Source organism: Culicoides brevitarsis, chromosome 1 (genome assembly GCF_036172545.1).
Source record: "Culicoides brevitarsis isolate CSIRO-B50_1 chromosome 1, AGI_CSIRO_Cbre_v1, whole genome shotgun sequence".
In the NCBI taxonomy this organism is placed as follows: Eukaryota; Metazoa; Arthropoda; class Insecta; order Diptera; family Ceratopogonidae; genus Culicoides; species Culicoides brevitarsis.
Window position 1 is genome coordinate 1,200,427 of NC_087085.1, and position 21,854 is coordinate 1,222,280.

General features: G+C 21.8%; 2 protein-coding genes across 3 annotated transcripts in view; one reads left to right on the forward strand and one right to left on the reverse strand.

Annotated features, from left to right (window-relative positions):
* Nucleotides 1–2,330, forward strand: part of LOC134836891 (SLIT-ROBO Rho GTPase-activating protein 1-like) — a 56,733-nt gene extending 54,403 nt beyond the window's left edge. For both annotated transcript variants that reach the window (XM_063852161.1, XM_063852162.1), the window contains exon 16: nt 1,143–2,330. In XM_063852161.1, the coding sequence (XP_063708231.1) occupies nt 1,143–2,186 (1,044 nt within the window). In that variant the 3' untranslated portion in view covers nt 2,187–2,330. The remainder of the gene's footprint in view (nt 1–1,142) is intronic.
* Nucleotides 2,331–6,835: 4,505 nt separating this feature from the next.
* Nucleotides 6,836–21,854, reverse strand: part of LOC134827927 (ras-related protein Rap-2c) — a 71,803-nt gene continuing 56,784 nt past the window's right edge. The window contains exons 2-4 of the mRNA XM_063840828.1: nt 11,219–11,356; nt 10,121–10,238; nt 6,836–7,195 (exon numbers count right to left, since the gene is read on the reverse strand). Coding sequence (XP_063696898.1) covers nt 7,038–7,195; nt 10,121–10,238; nt 11,219–11,356 — 414 coding nt within the window. The 3' untranslated portion in view covers nt 6,836–7,037. The remainder of the gene's footprint in view (nt 7,196–10,120; nt 10,239–11,218; nt 11,357–21,854) is intronic.

Consider the following 21,854-nt stretch of genomic DNA (forward strand, 5'->3'; position numbering starts at 1 on the left):
AACGAAAGCGTAGGTCGCTTTTAATTAAATTTTCTCTTCTTTTTTGCCTATTATTCTACATCTACATTTACAACTACAATTGCATTTTAATTACATTCTCTTTTGTTATTTTTTTCATATATAATTTTATTCACGTGCTTATAATATATTTTAATTGTTACTCTTTTTTATTGTTAATAATTGTTCTACATTAATGCTTAACTTTTTATGCATGCACTTTTACCTTTTATCTATTTTTTCTGTGTGCGCTTTTTTATTTTTTTTTTATTCAGTACTGTTTTTAATCTCCTCTTAACTAAACTATATTTTTATTTTGTGCTTGTTTGTGTTTAAAAAATATATATTTTTACAAAATTTTAAATAATTGCATGAAAATTGGAGTGTGTTTTAATTTTTTTATATTTTTTTTCTATAAACTGCTGAAAACTCTTCGCCTTGGGAATCAAAAAAAAATTTCTCAAAAATTCTTTTTTTGTATATAATTTCTCTCACAAAAAACTTGATGTTGTCTTTATTAATATTAATTTTTTTATATACTTTTCGATATAAATTTTATTTACAAAATTTTATTTTTTTTTATTTTAATTTTTTTAACCAAATATAGTTCAATCACTTCAAATGAGCGTCTTGATTGCCATTGTTTCTCAAAAAATTAAAAAAAATATGTTTAATCGTAAATAAAAAAAATAATTTAAAAAAAAATATTCGACATAAGCCACACAAAAATTGCCCAAAAAAGGTGAGAAATGGATTTATATTTTGTTTGTGTTAAAAATGCATTCAATCTGGGTTTTTTAACAAGTGACAAAAATTAACCTTTTAGAATAGCTGAATTGATTCCTTGACCGATCGATTTTTTTTAACAATCATCATTTTTTGACATTCCCACTAAAAAAATAATTTTAATTAATAAATTATTAAATAATTAAAAAAAAAGAAGCAACAACTGTAAATAATCGCAATCATTAAAAAAAAAAAATAAAAAAATTGAAAATTCCTTAAAAAAAATCATCAAGTAGTTTTTTTTAGTTTTTTAATTACACAAAATTCATCTTTTTCGCACCTTAAAGCCTCACCTAACATCACGCCTCGTTACTAACAATGGGAAAAAATTAACAATTTTTTTTTTATTTTTTTTTCAGTCATCAGCAGAGAAGCGTTCTCCCAATCGTCCCGAGCCAATTTATGCTGAACCCACAAAAATTTCTCTCTCCAACAAGGAAAATTGCGATACGAGCGAAGACGAAAGTGTCGTTTTGCGTCCCAAGCCCAAAGAAGATACGGGTCCGAAGCTTTCTCTCTTGCGAAATAGTGACGGAATCGACTGCGACATGCCCGACTCGTCGGAAAAGCGCTTTTCTGACAGCGATATCAACAAAAATGGCGACGTCCCGAGCGAAACACTCGAAAATCGGCCGAGTTTTCGTCGGTATCACAGCAAAAGTTTGAGTTTATCCGAAAATCGTGTCGCTTTGGGTGCTTCCATCTTCCAACAGCATCGAGATCTGTGGCAACAACGTGCTGCCGGCAAATCTCAACAAAATATCGGACCTCAACGGATACTTTCACGCAATAGAATTGCTCCAGATTTAGTCATGGATCTCCCGAATGACCTTGCGGATGCTCAAATTCGTGCTTCACGCGAATCCTTGGATGGCGAAGCGGAAAATTTAACCTCAGCTGAACGATTTGCGACCCAAAATCAATGTACGTTGAAGAAAAACGAGCGATTTTTGTCGGAAGCTGACATCGGAAAGAAAGAAGTCAAGCTGGAATGCAAAATAATCGCCGAAAAACCAAAAGCGGAAGTCAGACCGCAGCAGGAAAACTTGTCACGCGTTCCAACAGTCGAAATTCAGTGCGGCGATGGGGATGAAAACGACGAATTGCTTCACATAAACGAACCCGGATCATCTGGCGGCTTGGAGGAAAAGCAAAATATGTCACGTTCCTTGCGCGATGTCTCGAAATCGCCAATTCCGCTTCATAACACGCAAAAATTCGCATCGCAGTTCGCGGGACTTCATCTCACGGGCGGATGCATGGGCAAAGCAGATACCGCAGCACAGGGCAATTTGACGTCATTCAAGCCGCAAGTCAAAGTAAAGCCACAAATTATGAAAAAACCGCTCGTTCTTCCTCCGACAACGCCTGAGATGAATCGACGTGCCAGCAGTCAAGAATAAAAAAAAATCTAAAAAAAAAATAAATAAAACAGAAGGTTGAATTAATTGGGCGTCCAGAACATTTTATAGACTAAAAAAATTTTTTTTATTATTAAAAAAAAAAAATTACCTAAAAAAAATCCTAAAAAAATATGAAGTAAAAAAAAAATCATCAAAATAAATAAAGAAAAGTCTTTCAATGTTTTTACGAATTTGGAAAAAAAAATAAAAAATGAGAAAAAAATTCCTTGTCCGAGTTTTGTAACCAAAAAATAGACGTTAGGATGAAAAAAATATGTTAAGATTAACAACACCAAACACCGAAGCAAAAATTAGACAAAAAAAAAATGAGTAGCTGTTTTTAAATGTAAAAGACTGGGATTGATGTCAAAAAAAAAACAAAAAATATTTATACAGGCTCTGAATTTCCTTACATACTCTCTCGAACTGAACTGTAGATTTTTTTATTAGAAAATAAATGTTAAGAATTAAAAAAAAATGAACGAAAGGAAAAGTTACTAAATGATCGTGATGGAGTTGAAAAAAATAAATCGAAGGAATTAGCAAAAAAATACTATCACAAAAAAAAAACAAGGTACCTAAAAAAGTCACAGAAGAAAAATGTGTAACCTGTCTTATTATAAGCTCTTTGCTAAATATTTAACAAATATATTATCAACGAACCACCCATTTATATAACTTACTAAAAAAATAATAAAAAGTAGAATAAATGGTAGTGATTAGTCGATATTTATTATTGAGAAGATTTAAGGATAAAGAAAATAAAAGAAAACAGAGGGAAATGCCAAAAAATATTTTTATATAGATTTTTTTTCATCCGTCTAAAAATAATACAAAAAATAATTAAAAATTATTAAATAAAAAAAATCAATAGTTCCTTCGTTATTAATTATTATTATCATAAAAAAATAATTAAATTTTTTAAAATCGTACAAAACATCCAAAATTTCCCTCATCCAACTTCTTCTTCAATTTCTTCGAACAATTCCTAAAACTATCTAAAACAACAACAAAATAGCTGCTGTCAAAAAAATGCATAAAAAATTGTTTATAAATAAAAATTATAATAATTATTATTATTATATATTAATTATTATATTATATGAGTATGTCCTGAAATAATAACAAATATTAAAAAAAAATATCAAAATATTTTTAAACAATATAAATTATTAATAAAACATGATAAAATAGCAAAAACTGATAGCAATGGTGTTCGTTACCGACAAAAATTATGTTTGAACAGCGCAAAAGTATTTAACTCAAAAATAAATTAAAATAACTTTTTCCATCATATACAAACAACAATTAAAAATAATAAATAAACATTAAACATAAAAATAATAATAATATACAAAACAATCATCTTTACGTGTCTATTACTTACAATACAATAAAATATCCTAATTATTCAAACAATCAAATAAAACTTAAAATTCAAGTCTAGCCCATAAAATAAAATAAAAAATCCAAAGTATTACAAAAATAACTAAAAATATGATAAACATAAATATTTAGGTTTATCTTCCTTCCTTGTTCAACGAAGGCAAGTTTTATGTTTCCAATTGCGCCTAGTTAATATAAATTAAGTGCATTAGTATTCCAGCAGTTAATATGGAGAAAAAAATATATATTCTATTATATTAATAAATATATTAAAAAACAATTAATTAATGATGATGATACAACACACAAAAGTAATAAAAAAAATAATAATAATCCTAAAAAATATTCATTATTATTAAATTAACTTTTAAGTTATATAATATATGATGAGATTATTTTGTATATTTGTTTCATACATAGTTTGTAAGTTTGAGTCACATGAATTATTCTAATGAACTTGTTTATAATAATAATTATACACAATAAAAAAAATTAATGTTAAGTTTAAAATTTAATAAGATTCTATTCCTTACCTTATTATACACACACCGTACATCATAAACATAAACAATTAATGAAATTTACCTTTTAGAAACTTATATATCCTAGAATAATCAAAAAATACATAAATAATTAATTAATAAAAAAATATACAATAAATAAATTTAATTTAAAATATAGAAAGAACAAAATAATAATGAAAGGAAATTGTATGACTGTAGAATTAAAAAAATAAACAATAAAATTATACGATTTGGCATACTACATGAATGATGATCTAAAGTTAAAACAATACCTACCTAATAAATATATAATATTAAATAAAATAATATTATGTGACACACATAAATATGAATAAATTAAAGAAATAAAATCAAAAACATTATCAATGTGACCAATAATAATTTAAAAAATTTTGTTTTATTTGATTTTATTAAAAAAAAATATTTCTAAAAGGTTTGTATATTTAATTATAATTCTGATGTATGAAGGTTTTTAAAAAATTATTATATTTTTAAAATTTTTTTTTTAAAAATATATTTTTTTTAAATTTTTTAAAACTTATTTTTTTTTTTCAAAATGAATTTTTTTAATAATATTAAATATTTGAAAAAAATATTTTAATTTTTAAAAATTTGTTTTAAATTATTTTTAATTTTTTAAAGGTTTGTATTAATTAAATAATTTAAAATTTTAAAATATTTAATTTAAAATAAATTAAAATTTTTATAAATTTTAAAATAAAAAAAATTAAAGCAGTTTTTTTTTAAAATTTTTTTTAACCAAATTTTTAAATTAATTTAAACTTATTTAAAAATAAATTAAACTTACCCAAATTCAAATAATTGAAAAAAAATTAAAACATTTTTTTTTGTATTTTTCAAGCTTTTTTTTATTCGTTTCATACATTCTTTTTTGATATTTTTCTTTTACATTCACAATTTTTTCATTCGTTCGATTTTTTTTTATTATTTTCTTTATTATTATTACTACAATTATTATAATAATATTTATTTTAATAATATTACATTTTTTTAGTAATCCTTTTCTTCTTTCTACTAATCTTTAATTTTCTTTTCATTATAATAATGGTAATTTTTCTTCTTTATTATTATGTATATTTTCACACAATTCTACTTTTTAAACGTTTCTGTTGTAGACAAAGATTTTCTTTTATTTTATTTTAGGTGGTTGGTATTTCTTGTTAAATTGGATGAATTTCTGACATTTGCATTTTTTTTATTTAATTCACAAAGGAGGGTCTCAGAAACCATTTTATAGCTAAAATGTTATTTTGAGGGCTACACAAATATATAGGTTATTTTTTTACACAATTGGTTAGATATTTATTTTTTTAAAACTTTTTCGTTTTTCCAAAACAAAAATATTATTTCCAAAATAATAATAATAATGATAATTAGTCTAATGATAATTTTTTTCTTTTAATTATTTTACTATTATTAACGCTTTTTTAATTCATTAATAATAATATTCTAATTCTTATTTCGTTATAACAATTAAATTTCTTCTATTTACATTACACAGCAGTTTCGATGAGAACATTTTACAATTAGAAGGACTTTTCTCTTTTTTTTCTTATTAATTTTAATTTTTTATCATTATTTTTAATGATAATATTTTTTTATTACATTTAAAAGTTAATGCAGTCTCTATGATTAATAATTATTTATTTATTATTAATATTAATTATTTTATTAAGTTTGGATCTTTTTTTCATATCTTTGTTAAAAGTTTAGAGAACACTTTCACAGTAATAGAGAAAACATTTACAATTAGTAAGTTATATATATTTTTTTTTCATAGAAAGACATTTAAGACCGAAAACTTTATTATTTCTATAAGTTTAAAATTATTATTTTTTATTTCCATTTGATAACCAGCACTGAGAAGTTGAGCATTTTCATCATTTTTCTCTTGTTTTATGTACAAAAGTATCATTTATTAAAAAAGTATATGATAAAAGTTTAAGCTACACGCGAATTTTAGGAATGTTAAGCCTTTCCGATTGACAAAAAAGTTTAAAACAAGGAATTTCCGGAGTATAAATGACAAAACAGAATAAATTTATGAAACAAGTTTTTTTTAAGATAACTTTTTTTTTCTTTGTATCAAATATAATAATATATATAATTTTTTATTAATATATATATTTTATGTACATAAACTACTTGATCCCATTTTCATAATTTTTATTTTTTTTTTATTTAAAATTCTGACTGACTTTCTTGGGCATTTTTTATTATTAATTTAAAATTTTGGGGTTTCTTTTATTAAAATCGAATCTATTTTTTTTTTCTAAAATCAAGCTTTTTACGTATATGCTCTGACAATCACTGCTATTTTTATAATTACAAATATAAATGTTTTTTTATTTTTATTTTAGGTAATTCTAAAAAATTTTCCATTTTTTTATTTATTTCTATATGTTTGACTGACTGATGAATTTTTAATATTTTTTTTATAAGTTTTTTCCCTGAAATTCAGGGTCTTTGATACATTTCAAATGTTAGTGTAAAATATATATATTTTTATTTTTTTTTATTAATAATTATCATGGCAGCACAATTTTTTTTTCAAATAAATCATAATAAAATTAATTATTATATTTATTTTTAAATTTAATTCTTTTTAAGATGTTTTTAAATGAAAATAAGTCCTCAATCATCAAATGAACGTACCTGTGTCTGTTGAATAAATTTAAATTGATTATTTTTTTTAATATTAGTAGCCTTTCTTGAAAAATATCTTTTTTTGTCTAACAAATATTTTTTTACACTTTTAAATTCTTCTTTTTATATAACTTATACATGTACATTTTTTTATGATTTTTAATTTTTACTTTTCTTCTTTATATAAACATATATATATTTTATTTAAAATTAATATAAAAATTTTTTTTTCTCCTTAACTCAAAAAAAAAACCGAAAGCTCTTAATGCCACTTCTATAACAAAGTACAACAACAGTAATTTTTCTTATGACGTTTTTCTGACGTCATATTCATCTCTCGCACAACTGTCGCAAATACTTCGTTAACATTAAGTCGGTCTTTCGCTGAGGTTTCTATGAATGGGCAGTCCCAGATTTCGGCGAGGGCGCTTCCTGCAAAGATAAGAAAAGTATTAGTAAATAAAGTTTATTTTTCTTTTTGTCTGACATAAATCGCCATGTTTGCATTTTATTTAGTAACAACAGATACGAGTTGATTTATAACTCAGTGTAATTAATCAATATCTAACGATATCTTGACAAGACATTTTTCGTGCACTGTTGATATAAAATTTTACGGAAATGTCGTTCGAAAATATATTTTTTTATATGAGTCGACTTTAATATTTAAAGAAAAATTATAAAAATTGCAAATTAAATAAAAAATAAAATAAATATAATTAAATTAAATTTCATTTTTATAAACTTAAAAGTAAAAAAAAATTAATTAAATTTTTTTTATCAAAAATTAAATTTAAGTTTATTTAATAATTTAAAATGAATAAATTAAAAAATTTATAATTTTAAAAAATAAAAAAAATAATTTTTAAATTAAAAAACAAATATATAAATTTTTTAGAATAATAAAAATAATTTTTTTAAATTAAAAAACAATTAAATAAATACTTTTATAAATTCAAAAATATTAATTAAATAATTTTGAAAAAAATTTTAATTAAAATTAATTGAATAATTAATGAAAATTAAAAAAAAATAAATTTAATTTTACTAAAAATAAATAATTAATTATTAAATTATTTTTTTTTAATTAAAAAAATAAATAAATATTTTTTAAATTAAAAATATTAATTTAATTTAAAAAAAATATTCAATAAAAATTCGTCTCTCAGTGAAATCCAGACAAAAAAATCTCTTGAGCTTACAATTCAATTAAATTTATATTTATTTTGCACTTTTGTTTTGATTTTCTTTTCCATCGACTTTTATTACAACAAATATTATCTTTGAGCAAACACACACTCATTCATATATAAATTGTACCTTAGGTTGTTGCCAATTTCGGTTTCCGATAACGGATATGATATTTGTATTTGACACATAAACTTATTGAATTTATTGTTATACTTTTGCATTGCAATTGTCTGTAAATGTTTTTTTCTCTTATCATTTTGACATGCTTTCCTTCGATATTTTTTTCGATTTCTTGCACATTTGACGATTAACTTTATCAATAAATTCGCCCGAGAAACAAGATAAGCTTATCTAGCACAAACACGTTTTGAATATTTTTTGGCACAATTCAAAAAATGTCTGTGTTTACCTTGATGATTAATGTTTCGTGATTTTATTGCCTCGGCTGCTTCGTGTTTGTGTGAAACCAACGAGAGGCACGAAACAAGTGGGTTGTAAACGATAATGAACTTAATTTATTATGTTTTGTTTACTTTATTGATGATGGAGTTGGAGTAAATTGGAAGAAGAACTTTACATGAAAAGTTACTTTATGATTGCTGAGTGTTTGAGAAAGAGGTCAAAGACATCAAAAATTTAATTAATTAAAATATCAAAAGCAGTTATGGGAGATTCAATTGGGATGGTCCAAATAATTTCCGTTTTGTAGTAATTATTTTTTAGTAAATTAAAGAAAAAATAGGATTAAAATGTGTCAATTGCAAAATTAATATTAATTTTTTTTAATAAAAAATATATTTAGTAAGTAATAGATTTAAATATAAAAATTTTTAAAAAATTATTTTTTTAAATTTTAAAAAAAATTTTATAAAAAAAATTTTTAAAATTAAAAAACAAATTTGTTTAATATTCATATGTTTTAAAATATAGAATTTTTTTAAAAATTGAAATTGAATTAAATTTAATATTAAAATAATAATTAAATTTTATTTAAATAATTTAAAATCAATCTAAAATTAAATTAAATTTAAATTAAAAATAAAATAATTAAAATTTAAATAATTAAATTAAAATTAAATTAAAAATTAAATATTAATCTTGAATTAAAAATAAATCTAAAAAAAATATTTTTAAATTTAAAACTTGAAAATGCGTTAATTAATGTAAATTAATACATATACATTTTAAATTATTTTGAAAAATAATAAAAAAATTATTTAATTTAAATTTTTAAAAAATAAATTTTAAATTTTTAAGTATTAATTATTTAAAAATAATTTTTTGATAAAATATTTACATTTATTAAAAATAAAATAAAAATATTTTTTTTTAAAAATAAATTAATTAAATTCAATTTAAATTAACTTATTTTTGTAATAAAAACAAATATTAAAAATTTTAAATTTAAAAAAAAAATAATTAATATTAAATTAATTTTATTTTTCTTTTCTTCAGAAAAATTCAAGTAAAATATTTTCAAACATTTATTTTCATCCTTCAACAACTGAAAACTAATATTGAATAATCAACATTGAAGCATCAACAAATAAAGAAAACTTGAAGAGCATCACAACTTTTATTGCAAACATACGTTTTCACTCTGATTTGATTGAAAACACGATTGGAAAAATTTTCCATTTCTCATCAAAAGCGACATGGTCACAAAAGTTACAACTTGTTCGTTTAACCTTTCTCTCATGCAATCAACGAGATTTTCCTTCTCCGTAAATACCTGAAGTTTTCCAATCTTTTACATGCAATTTTCTCCGTAAATTATGTCAAAGTTTCTTACTCCAATTGTGACTTACTTTGCCATGCGACTCGGGTACAAAAGAGAAATAAATTGCAAATCGCACACAGCAATATTGCGGAAAATTAGATTTTTAGTTTAAGCTGACATAATCATACGGCTTGTGATTTGCATTGCAGTCGTGCCTACTTGTTACTTTTTGCGGCAAAGGGATTACTTTTGTGGAAAGTGTCTTGGAAGTTGTGAAAGGAAGCAATTATGTAATGCTTAAAACGGAGAAAATTTGTTTACGTAACAACTTTTTAAATCGTTTAAGAAGTTTCCTGAACTTTTTTTCGTACCTGACGTCTCCATCAAAGCGATTAATTTGATTTGACGGGCGATTTATGGAAAAAAATGATGAAAAATTAAATTACCTTCTGCTGTGGTGACTTCTCTTTGGCATTCTAAATCTAATTTGTTGGCGACTAGGAGAATTGGTGCTGGCTGACTACCTTTTACCCGACTGATTACATTTCGCATACTCGAAATATCCTGAAAAAAATAAAAAAATATTGATAAATTTAATTTACTTCCGAATAATCCGCTTCATTAAATTTTTTTGTGAAGATTCAAATTCAATTCAAATTTTTTTTATTAAATTCTTTTTTATGTAAAAAAATCAATAGAATAGCAGCAACATATTGAAACATAATTAAAAGTTATTACAAAAATCCAATTTTTCAGTGAAAAGAAAAAAAATTGACCAAAACCAGATTGAAGCCACGCTGGATGTAAAATAAAATAAAAATAAAATTTTTCCATTGAAAGTTGCTACACATTAATTAAAAATATATTTCCATGTGCCGCAAACTGCACACATCATTAGTATTGTGGATGTTCATGCGTAAAACGAACAATTAACGGACATCATTTTTGCAGGACGATGACGAGAACAAAAAAACTTTTTTATTTTGCATGACGAGGCTTTTACATTTTTTTTTTACTTTAAAAGTTTTAAATAATTTTAAATTTAATTTTTTTTTAAATTTTTTTGAAGATAATTTATGCCAAATTGAAAAAAATATTTTTAACTATTCAAAAATTTTATTTTATCATATTTAATACTTTTGTTTTATTTTTTTATCTATTTTTATTTTTAAAATTTAATTTAATTTTTTTTTAATAAAATTTTTATTAAAGTTTTTTAAAAATTAAATTTTTTTTAAATATATTTTTGAAAAAATTGGTTCAAATAATAAAATTTAATTTAAATATTAATTTATAAAAAAAAATTATTTAAAATTTATTTTAATCAAAAAATTAGCAATTATTATTTAAAAAAAATTGATTTTAATATTTTATTTAAAATTTTATTTCAATTTATGATAAATTTTTTTAAAATAAAAAATAATAACAATTATTTTTTAAAAATTATAATAACAATTATTTTTTTTATTGAAATTTATTTTATTTTATTAAAAAAAAATTAAAATTATTTTTTAAAAATTAATTTCAATAAATTTTTTACTCACTTGAAATGTTTGGTGATTTGTGAGGGAATACATTACAATAAAGCCATGACCATTTTTGATGTACAGATCTCGCATCGATGCAAACTGTTCTGTGCCGGCAGTATCTAAAATTTCTAACACACACGGTGAGCCGTCAACCTAAAAGAGAGAAGAAAAAAATTGTAATGAGAAAAAAAAATATTTACTAAAAGACTAATAATCAGATAACAAGTTACAAACGAAGAAGAAGAACGGAGACGTAAAAAGCAAAAAAAAGTAGAAGAAGAAAGGCATTACACAAATATAATTAGCTTTTCAAGTTTAATTATAATAATGTATGGACTCGTTCGTAGCATTTGTAGGCAAGTAAGACATTCCTGACACATGCTGTCTTAGTTACATAGTTACTTAGATAATTTCCTCTTCATTCCAAGAATGGAAGTACAGTTTGCGATTATTATTGGGCTGAGTAACGTGATGATGCTACTAACCAAGTAACCTTGTAACAGACCCTTTTTCTGTGTTTCTGTACTTTTAATAGTAAAAGTTGTCGTTAAATTAGAAATTTAAGCGTATTCTTATTTTTTTTTACATATTATATATTTTGTTCATTTAAAAATTTTTTAGTAAAAAAAAAGAAAAAATAAATTGAATATATAAATAAATTAAATTATTTAAATTATTTTAATTAATTAATATTTTTTATTTAATTTTTTTCTAAATTAAAATTAAATAAATTAAATTAAATAATTTTGTTAAAATAATTTTTCTTTACATGAAATTAATTATTTGAATTAATTTTTTTAAATTTAAAATTTTTATTTAATTATTAAAATTATAATTTTCATAATATTTTAATTATTTTTTTATTAATAATTTTTTATTAATATTTTTTTATTTTATATTATTAATTTTTTTAAAATAAATTTGTTTATTTTTTTTTTAATTTTTTATATTTTAAATTTTTTACTAATTTTTTAATATTTTTTTTATATTAATTTTTTTTTTCAACAGACAACAAAACGACCAAAATACATTTTTTCGAAAAAAAAATTCTTTAACATTTCTCAAACCAAGAGATAATTCTCTTGCACATGAAAGGAAAAAATAACGTTAAATCGCATCCTTTTGAAGAAGAACACTCATTAAAAGCAAATGTTGTTGAAACATGCAACGAGAATGACATGCGAGATACCATCGTAAAACCCATAAATATTGACATAAATGTTGCCAATTACTTTCATATCGACTTCCCTTCATCCAGGTCATCGTAAAAAAAAAAAATCAATTTTTAAAAATTGGTGAAAAATTCCGGAATTCATCCGGATGTGAACGAACAAATTGCATGGGAAATGGAAAAAGGTTGGAACAATTGCGTTGCATTTAATTTCCGATAACATTCTCGTCACTCATTAAAACTTTGTAATTTTTTTTTTTTTTTTTTTCATAAGCTCATTATCATCGTCTGGCGTTGAAGTTGTTGTTGTTTTGTCGACATTTCGTGTGAATTTTGAACGACAAGAGCTAATAAGATAAACAACTTGAGGAAAAACTACCAAGCTTGTTGTTTAAAATTCTCTTGTTTTAATGATTTTTCCATTATGACGTTGTTTAGCAACCAAAACCGAAATGAGCTGCTTATGTTAAATGGAAAAGTTTTACGGGAAAATTACAGCAAAAACCGACATGCAAGTGACGCAAAGTCGAAAATTAGAAAACTTCTTGATTTCAGAGTGAAACGTGCGAAAAATTTGATGCAAAAGTGCAGTTTTAACCAAAAGTCCTTGAAATGACCTTGAAGGTTATTTTATTAAATTAACTCGTCAAAGCTTTATAAAAGGAAAAATTTGTACGAATTCACTTCGTTTAAGGAGAAAACTGATGAAAACCACAAACAGGAGTCTCTTTTTGTGCAAATGGCACGTTCAAGATAAATTGCTAGTTATTTATTTAATGAACAACATTCACCTGTTTGTTGCCTCACTTTTGAACAGAGCAAAAACTGAAAAGATGATGGTGATGATATGAGTCTTTATTGAATGCATTTATTATTTTCTCAGGTGAAACATTTATAAAGAGAGCAAGAGAAATAAACAAAATGCGCCGTAAAGAAAATGCAATTTCTAAAGAACTTTTTTTTTTATTATTTTTAGTGTTCATCTATTGGGGTCATGGAAAAGTTTTTGATGTGTTTTGTTTTAATATTTTTTTTTTATTTCGAACAAGGCTGCGACACACTTATGGAGACGCCTTGCGGAAAATTTCTAATGAATGAAGGTGTTTCTTTTGTAAATTACCATTTTTACACCCAATTTATCTTTTTTTGTTAAGAAAACTTTTCTTGGCATGAAACTTGATTTTACAAAAAAAAAAAAAAAAAATATATTTTATTTAAGGATGAGATTTAAGAGACCTAAAATAATATTTATGATAATTTAAATTATTAAAATTTATTTTTATTTTTATTTTTTTTTTTTATTTATAATTATGAAAAAAAAAAATTTTTTTCTAAGTTAAGTAAAGAAAAAAATGTTAATGAATGTCCTTTAGTAATAAAAATTATTCAATAAAGCACGCGCCTATTTTTATGATCAAAATTTGTCATTTAATGAGAAATTTCATAACTTTATTCATTTTTTTAATAATAATTTTATTTTTATTAAAATGTTGCGAGTAACCGTAATAAAAAGTAATAAAATTCAAATTTTAATGGACATTTTAATCCTTTTTTCGTACTTGAACATTTTTTTTAATATTTTTTTTTAGGAAAAGTATCAAATTTTAAATAAAAATAATAATAATAATCCTCTTGAACCTGACAAAAACAGGAAATGACTTTTCAGGAACAAAATTTATGTCTCATACCCTTTTTTTGGTCAAACCTCGATACATAGATGAGATAAGAGAAAGGGAGTCAAACCACAAAATAAATTATTAACTAAACGAAAAAAAAGTGTGCAAAGGTTATAAATTCACCAATAAACTACCTTTTAATGTACTGTTTGGCTATAGGGATGCTGTTGACATGTTACATAATTTACTTGTAATTTACTGTTTTTTTTTCTTCGTTAGTTTTCTATCTCTTCGCTTAAATATTTTTGCTTGTAAAATAATTAATGTTGAATGTTCGAGCGAAAGAAAAACAAAACATAAAATAAATTTATGTGTGACCCCGGCATTGAATTTCATTTTACTCGCATTTTATATAATAATGTTAGTTGGTGTAAAATTCTTAAAGGAACGTATTGAACCGCAATTTATTGTGAAAAATTAATGTTTCGTAAATAAAGATAATTTTTAGTTTTAATTTTAGTTAAATATAATAAAAAATAATTTATAAAAAAATTATTTTATAAAAAATTAAAAATATCATTTTAAATTAATTTTAATTTATTTTAAAAATAATATTTAATTAATAATTAAGAAATATAAATTAATTAATCAATAATTAAAATTATTGAATTTTATTTCATAAATTAAATTTTATAAAGATGTACATAAAAATTGTTAAAAATAATTAAAATTTTTTATTTTTTAAATATTATATTATTTCTAAAAATATAAAAATAAGAATTTTTTCACTTTTAAATTTAATTAAAATGAATTAAAAAATTAATTAAATTCAATTAAATTAAATTAAACCTTTTTTATAACAAAAAAAAAATAGCAAAAAATATTTTAAAAAATTAATTTTTAGAAGATTAAGAAGTATAATTTTAATTAATTTTTATTTATATAATTTTATTTAATATTTTTAATTTTTTTTATTAAAATTAGGAAAAATTTTAAAATTTAAACTAAATTAATAAAAAATAATTTTAATTCAATTTTTATTTTATTAAATTTAATATTTTTAATTTATTTAATTAAATTATTTATTTAATTTAAAATATATTTTTTACTATTTTTATCGTATTCTAAATTTTACTTTTTATTTTTTTTAACTGTGAGACTTCAACTTTTTACATTTCAAAAACACAAAATCATTAATAAAGTTTTAATGTTCTCCATCAATGTAACGAACATTAAATCGATACAAAAACATAAAAAAAAAGTTCTTTGAATTACGTGATGAACCTTTCTTATGTTTCTCTCGATATTATTTCGTAAAACAATCGTAAATAATACAATGAATGTTTAAAAATTGTCTTATTTACACTGAAAACCAACATAAGCAAACAATATGTAACATTTCACATCGATCGCATCATCAACATCGACATCACCTACGACGTTCTTATTATTTTTTGACCTGGTATTTTAATGCCGCTATGTAATTTTTTTTCTTTCCTACACGAAAACAACAAAAAATACGAGAAACAATGAACTAGTTAGTCACTTCGTTAGTAGTTCACACAAGCAAACAAATGAATGGAGTGTTAAAGAATTTCTCGGGAAACAATATTATTAACGTTACCATTATTATCATCATCATCATCATCATCATTGAAGAAGCGTCAAAAAATTATTAAAATGACCGGAAATAATTTATGTCTAACCAAAGTTTTTTTTGGTGAACATAATGTACGAGAGTAAATTTAATTTACTAACGAAGAAGACGAAAAGAATAAAGTTTTGTGAGTAATGCTTGTGTGCTGGCGTTGACACTGATGACTATAATAATAATTATTACGATAGTTATCAGAGCGATGTGTGTTAAACCGACAAAAGTTTAATAATATTTTTTTTTTGTAGGAAGTGATTTTTTTTATAAATTATTATTAGGATTAGAAAATTTAATCAAGAAATAATAATAATTGTATTTGTTTTACTCGAGATACTTTATTAAAAAAAAACAAAGAATCATAAAAAAGTAATGCGATAAATGTTAATACTCTATAATGCGATGATAAACTGATGCCGACAAAAAATACAATTAGCACGTTTTTATGTTTGTTAACTTTTTTTTATTATAAATATGAAGAGCAAAAATCATTCAGAAGCTTTTTTATGATGTATGACAACCAGTTGCTATTTTTTTTTTAATATGATACGATAATGATAATACTCTTGGATATTTATTTTTATTATTTTTAAGCTGGTACACATGGCAACCATGCAAACAATGCGGGATTTGAGTCCGTTTTGTGCTCAAGTAATCCTTTTGTGATTGTTTTGTATGTTTACCGTAAAATTAATGATTTTATTGGAAAAATAAAATATATGTTTAAATTAATTTTTATATTTTTTCATAATTATTTAAAATAAAATTAATTAAAAAATTATTTAAAGTTTTTAAAATGTATATTTTGTATTTATGAATTTCTTCGTAAATTAATTTTAAATTCTAATTAATTTTTCAATAAAAAAATTATTAAATTATTTTTCGGATATTTTTTTTAAAAAAATTTTTTATTTTTTTATAATATATTTTTAATTTATAATTAATTATTTTATAATGGATAAATATTTTTTTAAAAATTAAAACAAAAATATTAAAAAATTTAAATTATTTATATATTTATTTAATATTATTTTAATAATTAAATTTTTAATATTTATTTTTTTTTAAAAAATGAAAATATTATTAAATTATTTTTCTATAATATAAAAAAATAATTAGTTTAAAATAATTAAAAAAAAAATAAATATCAATTTAATTTAATAAATGTATTATTTATTTTTGTATTTCTGTATTATTATGTATTTTTAAAATATTTAAAAAAAATTAATTCTTTGAAATAAAAATTATTATTATTTCAAAAAATTAATAATTTTCAAATAAATAAATAATATTTTACTATAAAAATTTTATCTTATTTATTTAAAAAAATATTTTTCTTTTAAAATGATGTATCTCACGGTAAATAAATGAAGAAATTCCCCAAACAACTGACAACCAAGCCAATTTAAACTTTCCTATTGTTTTACAAAGTAACCAAAGTTGCAGCAAAGTAAAACACAACAACAACCGACAATGAAAGATGAACTAAATTGTAGGTATATGTGTGTGCCCAGCTGTTCTTTCTTTCTCTCTGTGAACGTCTGCGGGATTTCATCAGAACAGCAAATAATAAATAAACATTCCAACTAACAACTTTAATCCAGACAATTGCACAGAATGCATGTTCTGTTTGCCAACATTTTTATTTTTATTTATTTATTTTTTTTTTTTTGCTTTTAAAAGGGACGTCATTGCTGTCCTTGAATCCTGCTCCGGTTATGAAAGTGTGAATTTTTAACGGAGATTTTTTTTTAAATTAATAACTCGACAAGTTCAAGGCTCATTGAGCACGAAAGTGTTTTAACTGCCGTTTTTACGATGACGACGCGATGATAAAAGTGAAATGCAATTCAATAAAAAAAAAATTTATTTGACACGAACTCAGTTGTCAGTTGAAGTCACGAATTTCAATCCAATAAGTGTTTCCTATACATTTTTTTTATAATGTTATTATTATGTGTAAAAATATACAATTGTTTTTAGTGCATTATTATAATATTTTTACATTATTTTTTAATAATAATACGGAAAAAGTTACTGACCAAAATCGTTGAACAAAAGAAATTTGATTTTATTTAAAGATTCTGCGAAAAATTTGCATTTATATTATTTTTTTATATAAAAAAAAATTTGAACGCAGGTGCGACATATAATAAAATAATGAAAAAAGGGCTTAAATTTTATTAAAAAAATAATAATTCTCATTATTTTCAACAAAAAATAAAAAAAAAGAAAATACATGTTCCTAATTAATTATTAAATAAAAGAGATAAAGACGAACGACACGACAGCCTGCTTTCTTTCTTTCCTTTTCTCCATTGTTAATAAAATTATTCTTACACAAAAAAAGGTAAAAAAGATTAATACACACGTAAAAATATTAATTTACGAAAAATATGCATAATAATAAAGAGACCAACGCCATGCCATATCAGAAAAAAAGGAAAAAGATTATTATTAAAATAATGACGAGCGACGTGAAACACATGTTTCTGTTATATTTTTATGTTTTTTTTTCGTAAATATCATACAATCATATATAATTTCTTCATACGAATGTTGAATAAATATAAAAAAAAGTAAACAAGAATCACGAACTTGCGTGTCTGAATGCCAAATTTCAAGTTTAACCCCATCATCATCATAAATAAATATATATGTTAGGATCCGATTCAGGAGTTGGCAGAAGAATCGCCCCACGTATGCATGAAAAGTAAATAAATTGCGTCTCGCCAACATTATTAGGAGTAAGTATAGCAATAACTCAGAATAGGAATTTTTGTCACGTGTTTCCTTTTTACGAAATTTATTTTTTTTTTGTAAACTTTAAATTCACTTTTAAGAAAAATTTTTATATGGAAACAATTTAGAAAAAATTGAATTAAAAAAATTTTATTTTGTTTAAATATATTATTTTTAAAAATTTTTTATATTTAAAAAAATATTTAAAATAAAATAATTTAATAAAAAATTATTAAAATATAAATAAATAAAACTTTAAAAATTAATTAAAATTTATTTTTTTATTTTAAAAAAATAAAAATTTAATTAATTAAAATAAATTAAAATAAAATAAAATAAAAAATTAAACCAAAAAAGTAATTAAAAAAAAATAAAAAAAATAAATATTAAAACGGAATTTAAATTTAGAGGAAAAAAGCAAACTTTTTAAAATAAAATTATAAAAATTAATTTAACAAAAAAATATGAAAAAAATTGTGAAAAAAAATATAACTAATTTTAAATTATTTTTTCAAAAATTTTTGATATTTATTAAAAAATTATTTAAAATAAAATAAATAAATAAAAATAAAAACAAATAAAATTAAATTTAAAAAATTTAATTAATTATTTGCTAATAAAATAAAATTTTATTAAAATATTTAAAAAAAAAATAAAAAATAAAATTAAATTTTAATATATTCCAATTAATTCAAACCAAGCAAAAAATTAACGAATTTATGACGTAATGAAGTCCCAAAAATTGCCATTTTCGTGAAAAACAAAAAAAAAGTTGATTATTGAACTTTTATGTAATTTCATGAAAAAAATTACTTTTCACACGAAAATCAATCTCAAAAAAGTCATCAATCAACCTCACCTCTAATAAACTTTTTTTTTGTTTTAAAGACAATGCGTTACTAATTTTTTCTGCAAAATCATCTGTTTCACACAACAAATGATTATTATCACTTTCGCTTTTCATTAGCAACGACCACTTATGTAACGCGGTGCTCGAGGCAACTATTATCTAGCATCATGGCATCCAATTAAAATATATTGCCAGCAGCTGACGATGCAAAAATTTTACAATTTTATATTTTTTTTACAATTCACATTAATAAACATCCCAATTAATTTTTTTTGTTCATTTTAAATTTCGTGTGTAATTATGCGATTAAAGTTTTGTGCCACCCAACAATTTAATTTATTTACGAAAATACGACAGATTAGCCTCTTTAGCACGAGAAATTGATAATAATTGATACGAAGAACGTAAGTTGGCTTGTCGATGATATCAAACATGATTGAATTATGTTACTCGGTCATGTCAAGCTGTACAAGAAGACAACTCATCGACTCGAGAGACTTGTCATTAATTTATTTATTTGTTTATAATGATACGCTTGGCGACGACGCATGGCATGGAAATGATAAGAAGTCATTAAAGCAACTCTCTTACAAGACATTCATCAAAAAAAAAAAAATCATGTGAAGCGGAGTAAATGTTATGAATTATGAGAAATGTTCCAGATTTTGTGGGAAAAATTTTCATGATTTTTCGAGAGGGAATTTTTTTATGCATGAATTAAGGTTAATTTTTGGTTTGGTATCCAGAATTTGCGTACAAATGTCTTTTTAATTGCTGCTTAATGACAAACTGTGATGAGCATCATTCAAAATTTTATGTTATTACGGAGGATTTTTTGCATAAATTACTCTATTTTTATAGTTTTCTCTCGGGTTTTTGTTTAAAAATTATATTATATGGGTACGAGAAGCGAAAAATTCCCACATGTTTGACGACCTTGTGGTAAAATTTTCAATTATTTCTCTACTTGAAATGTTTTTGCTCGTGAAATTCAGGGAAGTAGTAACAAATTTAATTATAAAAGGCAAAGAATTTTATTAAAATATTTTAAAATATTTAAAAAATATATAAATAAAAAAATTTATAATTTAATTTTATTTTATTACCGTAATTTAATTTCAGAATTAATTTTATTATATTTTTTTAAAAATTATTTTATTCGTAAAATTAATTATTTTTAAAAATATATAAATTATTTTCAAATTTATAATTTATTTAAAAATAATAATAAAATATTTTTTTTTTAATAATATTTTTTTTAATGAAAAAATATTTAAAAAAAAAAATAAAAAAATAATAAAGTATTAAAAAAATTAAATTAATTAATTAATTAATTATTTTTAATTTAATAAAAATTATTTTTCTAAAAATTATTTCTAAAGTATTTTATATTTAAAAAAAATTTAAATTTAATTAAATTAAAAAAAAAAAAATAATAAAATAATAATAAAAAAATTATGAAAAAATGACGAAAATAAACTAAATTTAATTTAATTTAAATAAAATTATAATTTATTATAAAATTAATTTTTATTTACAAAAATAAAAAAAAATACTTCAAAAATTTTCTCAATTAAATTTTAAATGCTTTAAAAAAAATACAAAAAAAAATCTCAAAATGACTTAATGTTTTTATTTTTCTTCCAAATTAATTTTTGTTTATTTTTCTAAATAAAATTTAACGCCCATAGGGGCGAATATTTTCATGACCTTCCGTAAACACAAACATTCTTCAAAGAAAACTGCGAAAATCTGCTGTTTATTATTTTGACCGAATTCTAAATTAAAAAAAATAATTGTTAGTATTAAATAAGTCTCTAATAAGGTGACGAAAGAAGTATTTATGCGCGCATTCACAATAAATAACCGTCGACCATTTAAACGTAAAGTAATTAAAGTTACTCAATAAATTTTACAAGTCACCGCTTTGAGTAACTTTGCAATGGAAAAAAGGTGCGGCATGAAATTTATTCGTTAGTCAACTCAACTAGATCATTGTTTTGTTTATATTTATATTTTATGTTAAAATCTTTAAACAGATGATATTTCGGTTTTATTTTTCAAGGTTCCGTAAAATTTATTGAACTTTATTGTTTTTTTTTTAAATATTAGATTTTATCATTAATAATTTTTTTAAAAAAATATTAAATTCACCCTTGAAACGCCGCGCAATATAAATAAAATGTCAATAAATGCATTTCGTGTCATAATCTGCCGGTATTTTTATTACTGCTAAATAAATTTCACTTTGCAATTATAAAATTATTGCACATGTTTACGGCCTAATATTATTATTTCACTTACATATATGATGATGCGTGTTTAATATGCGAATAAATATCATGTCGCGCAGATGTGAGGCAAAACTTCATAATTCGTCCCTAATAGCATAAACTAACATACATAATGATTTTGTTAAATTTTGCACGAACTAAAACATTTTCATAGTAAATAATTAATTATAGTTTGAAATTTTAATAGAGAGTCAAAATTTCGTCGTTGTTGTTGTAATTTGTGTAATTAAACTATAATTGACTTGCAGCTTTATTGTTTTAATTTTTTTCATTCGTTTTTGGACATAATTACAAGTTTATAGCAATAAAATGTTAAAATGCATAATA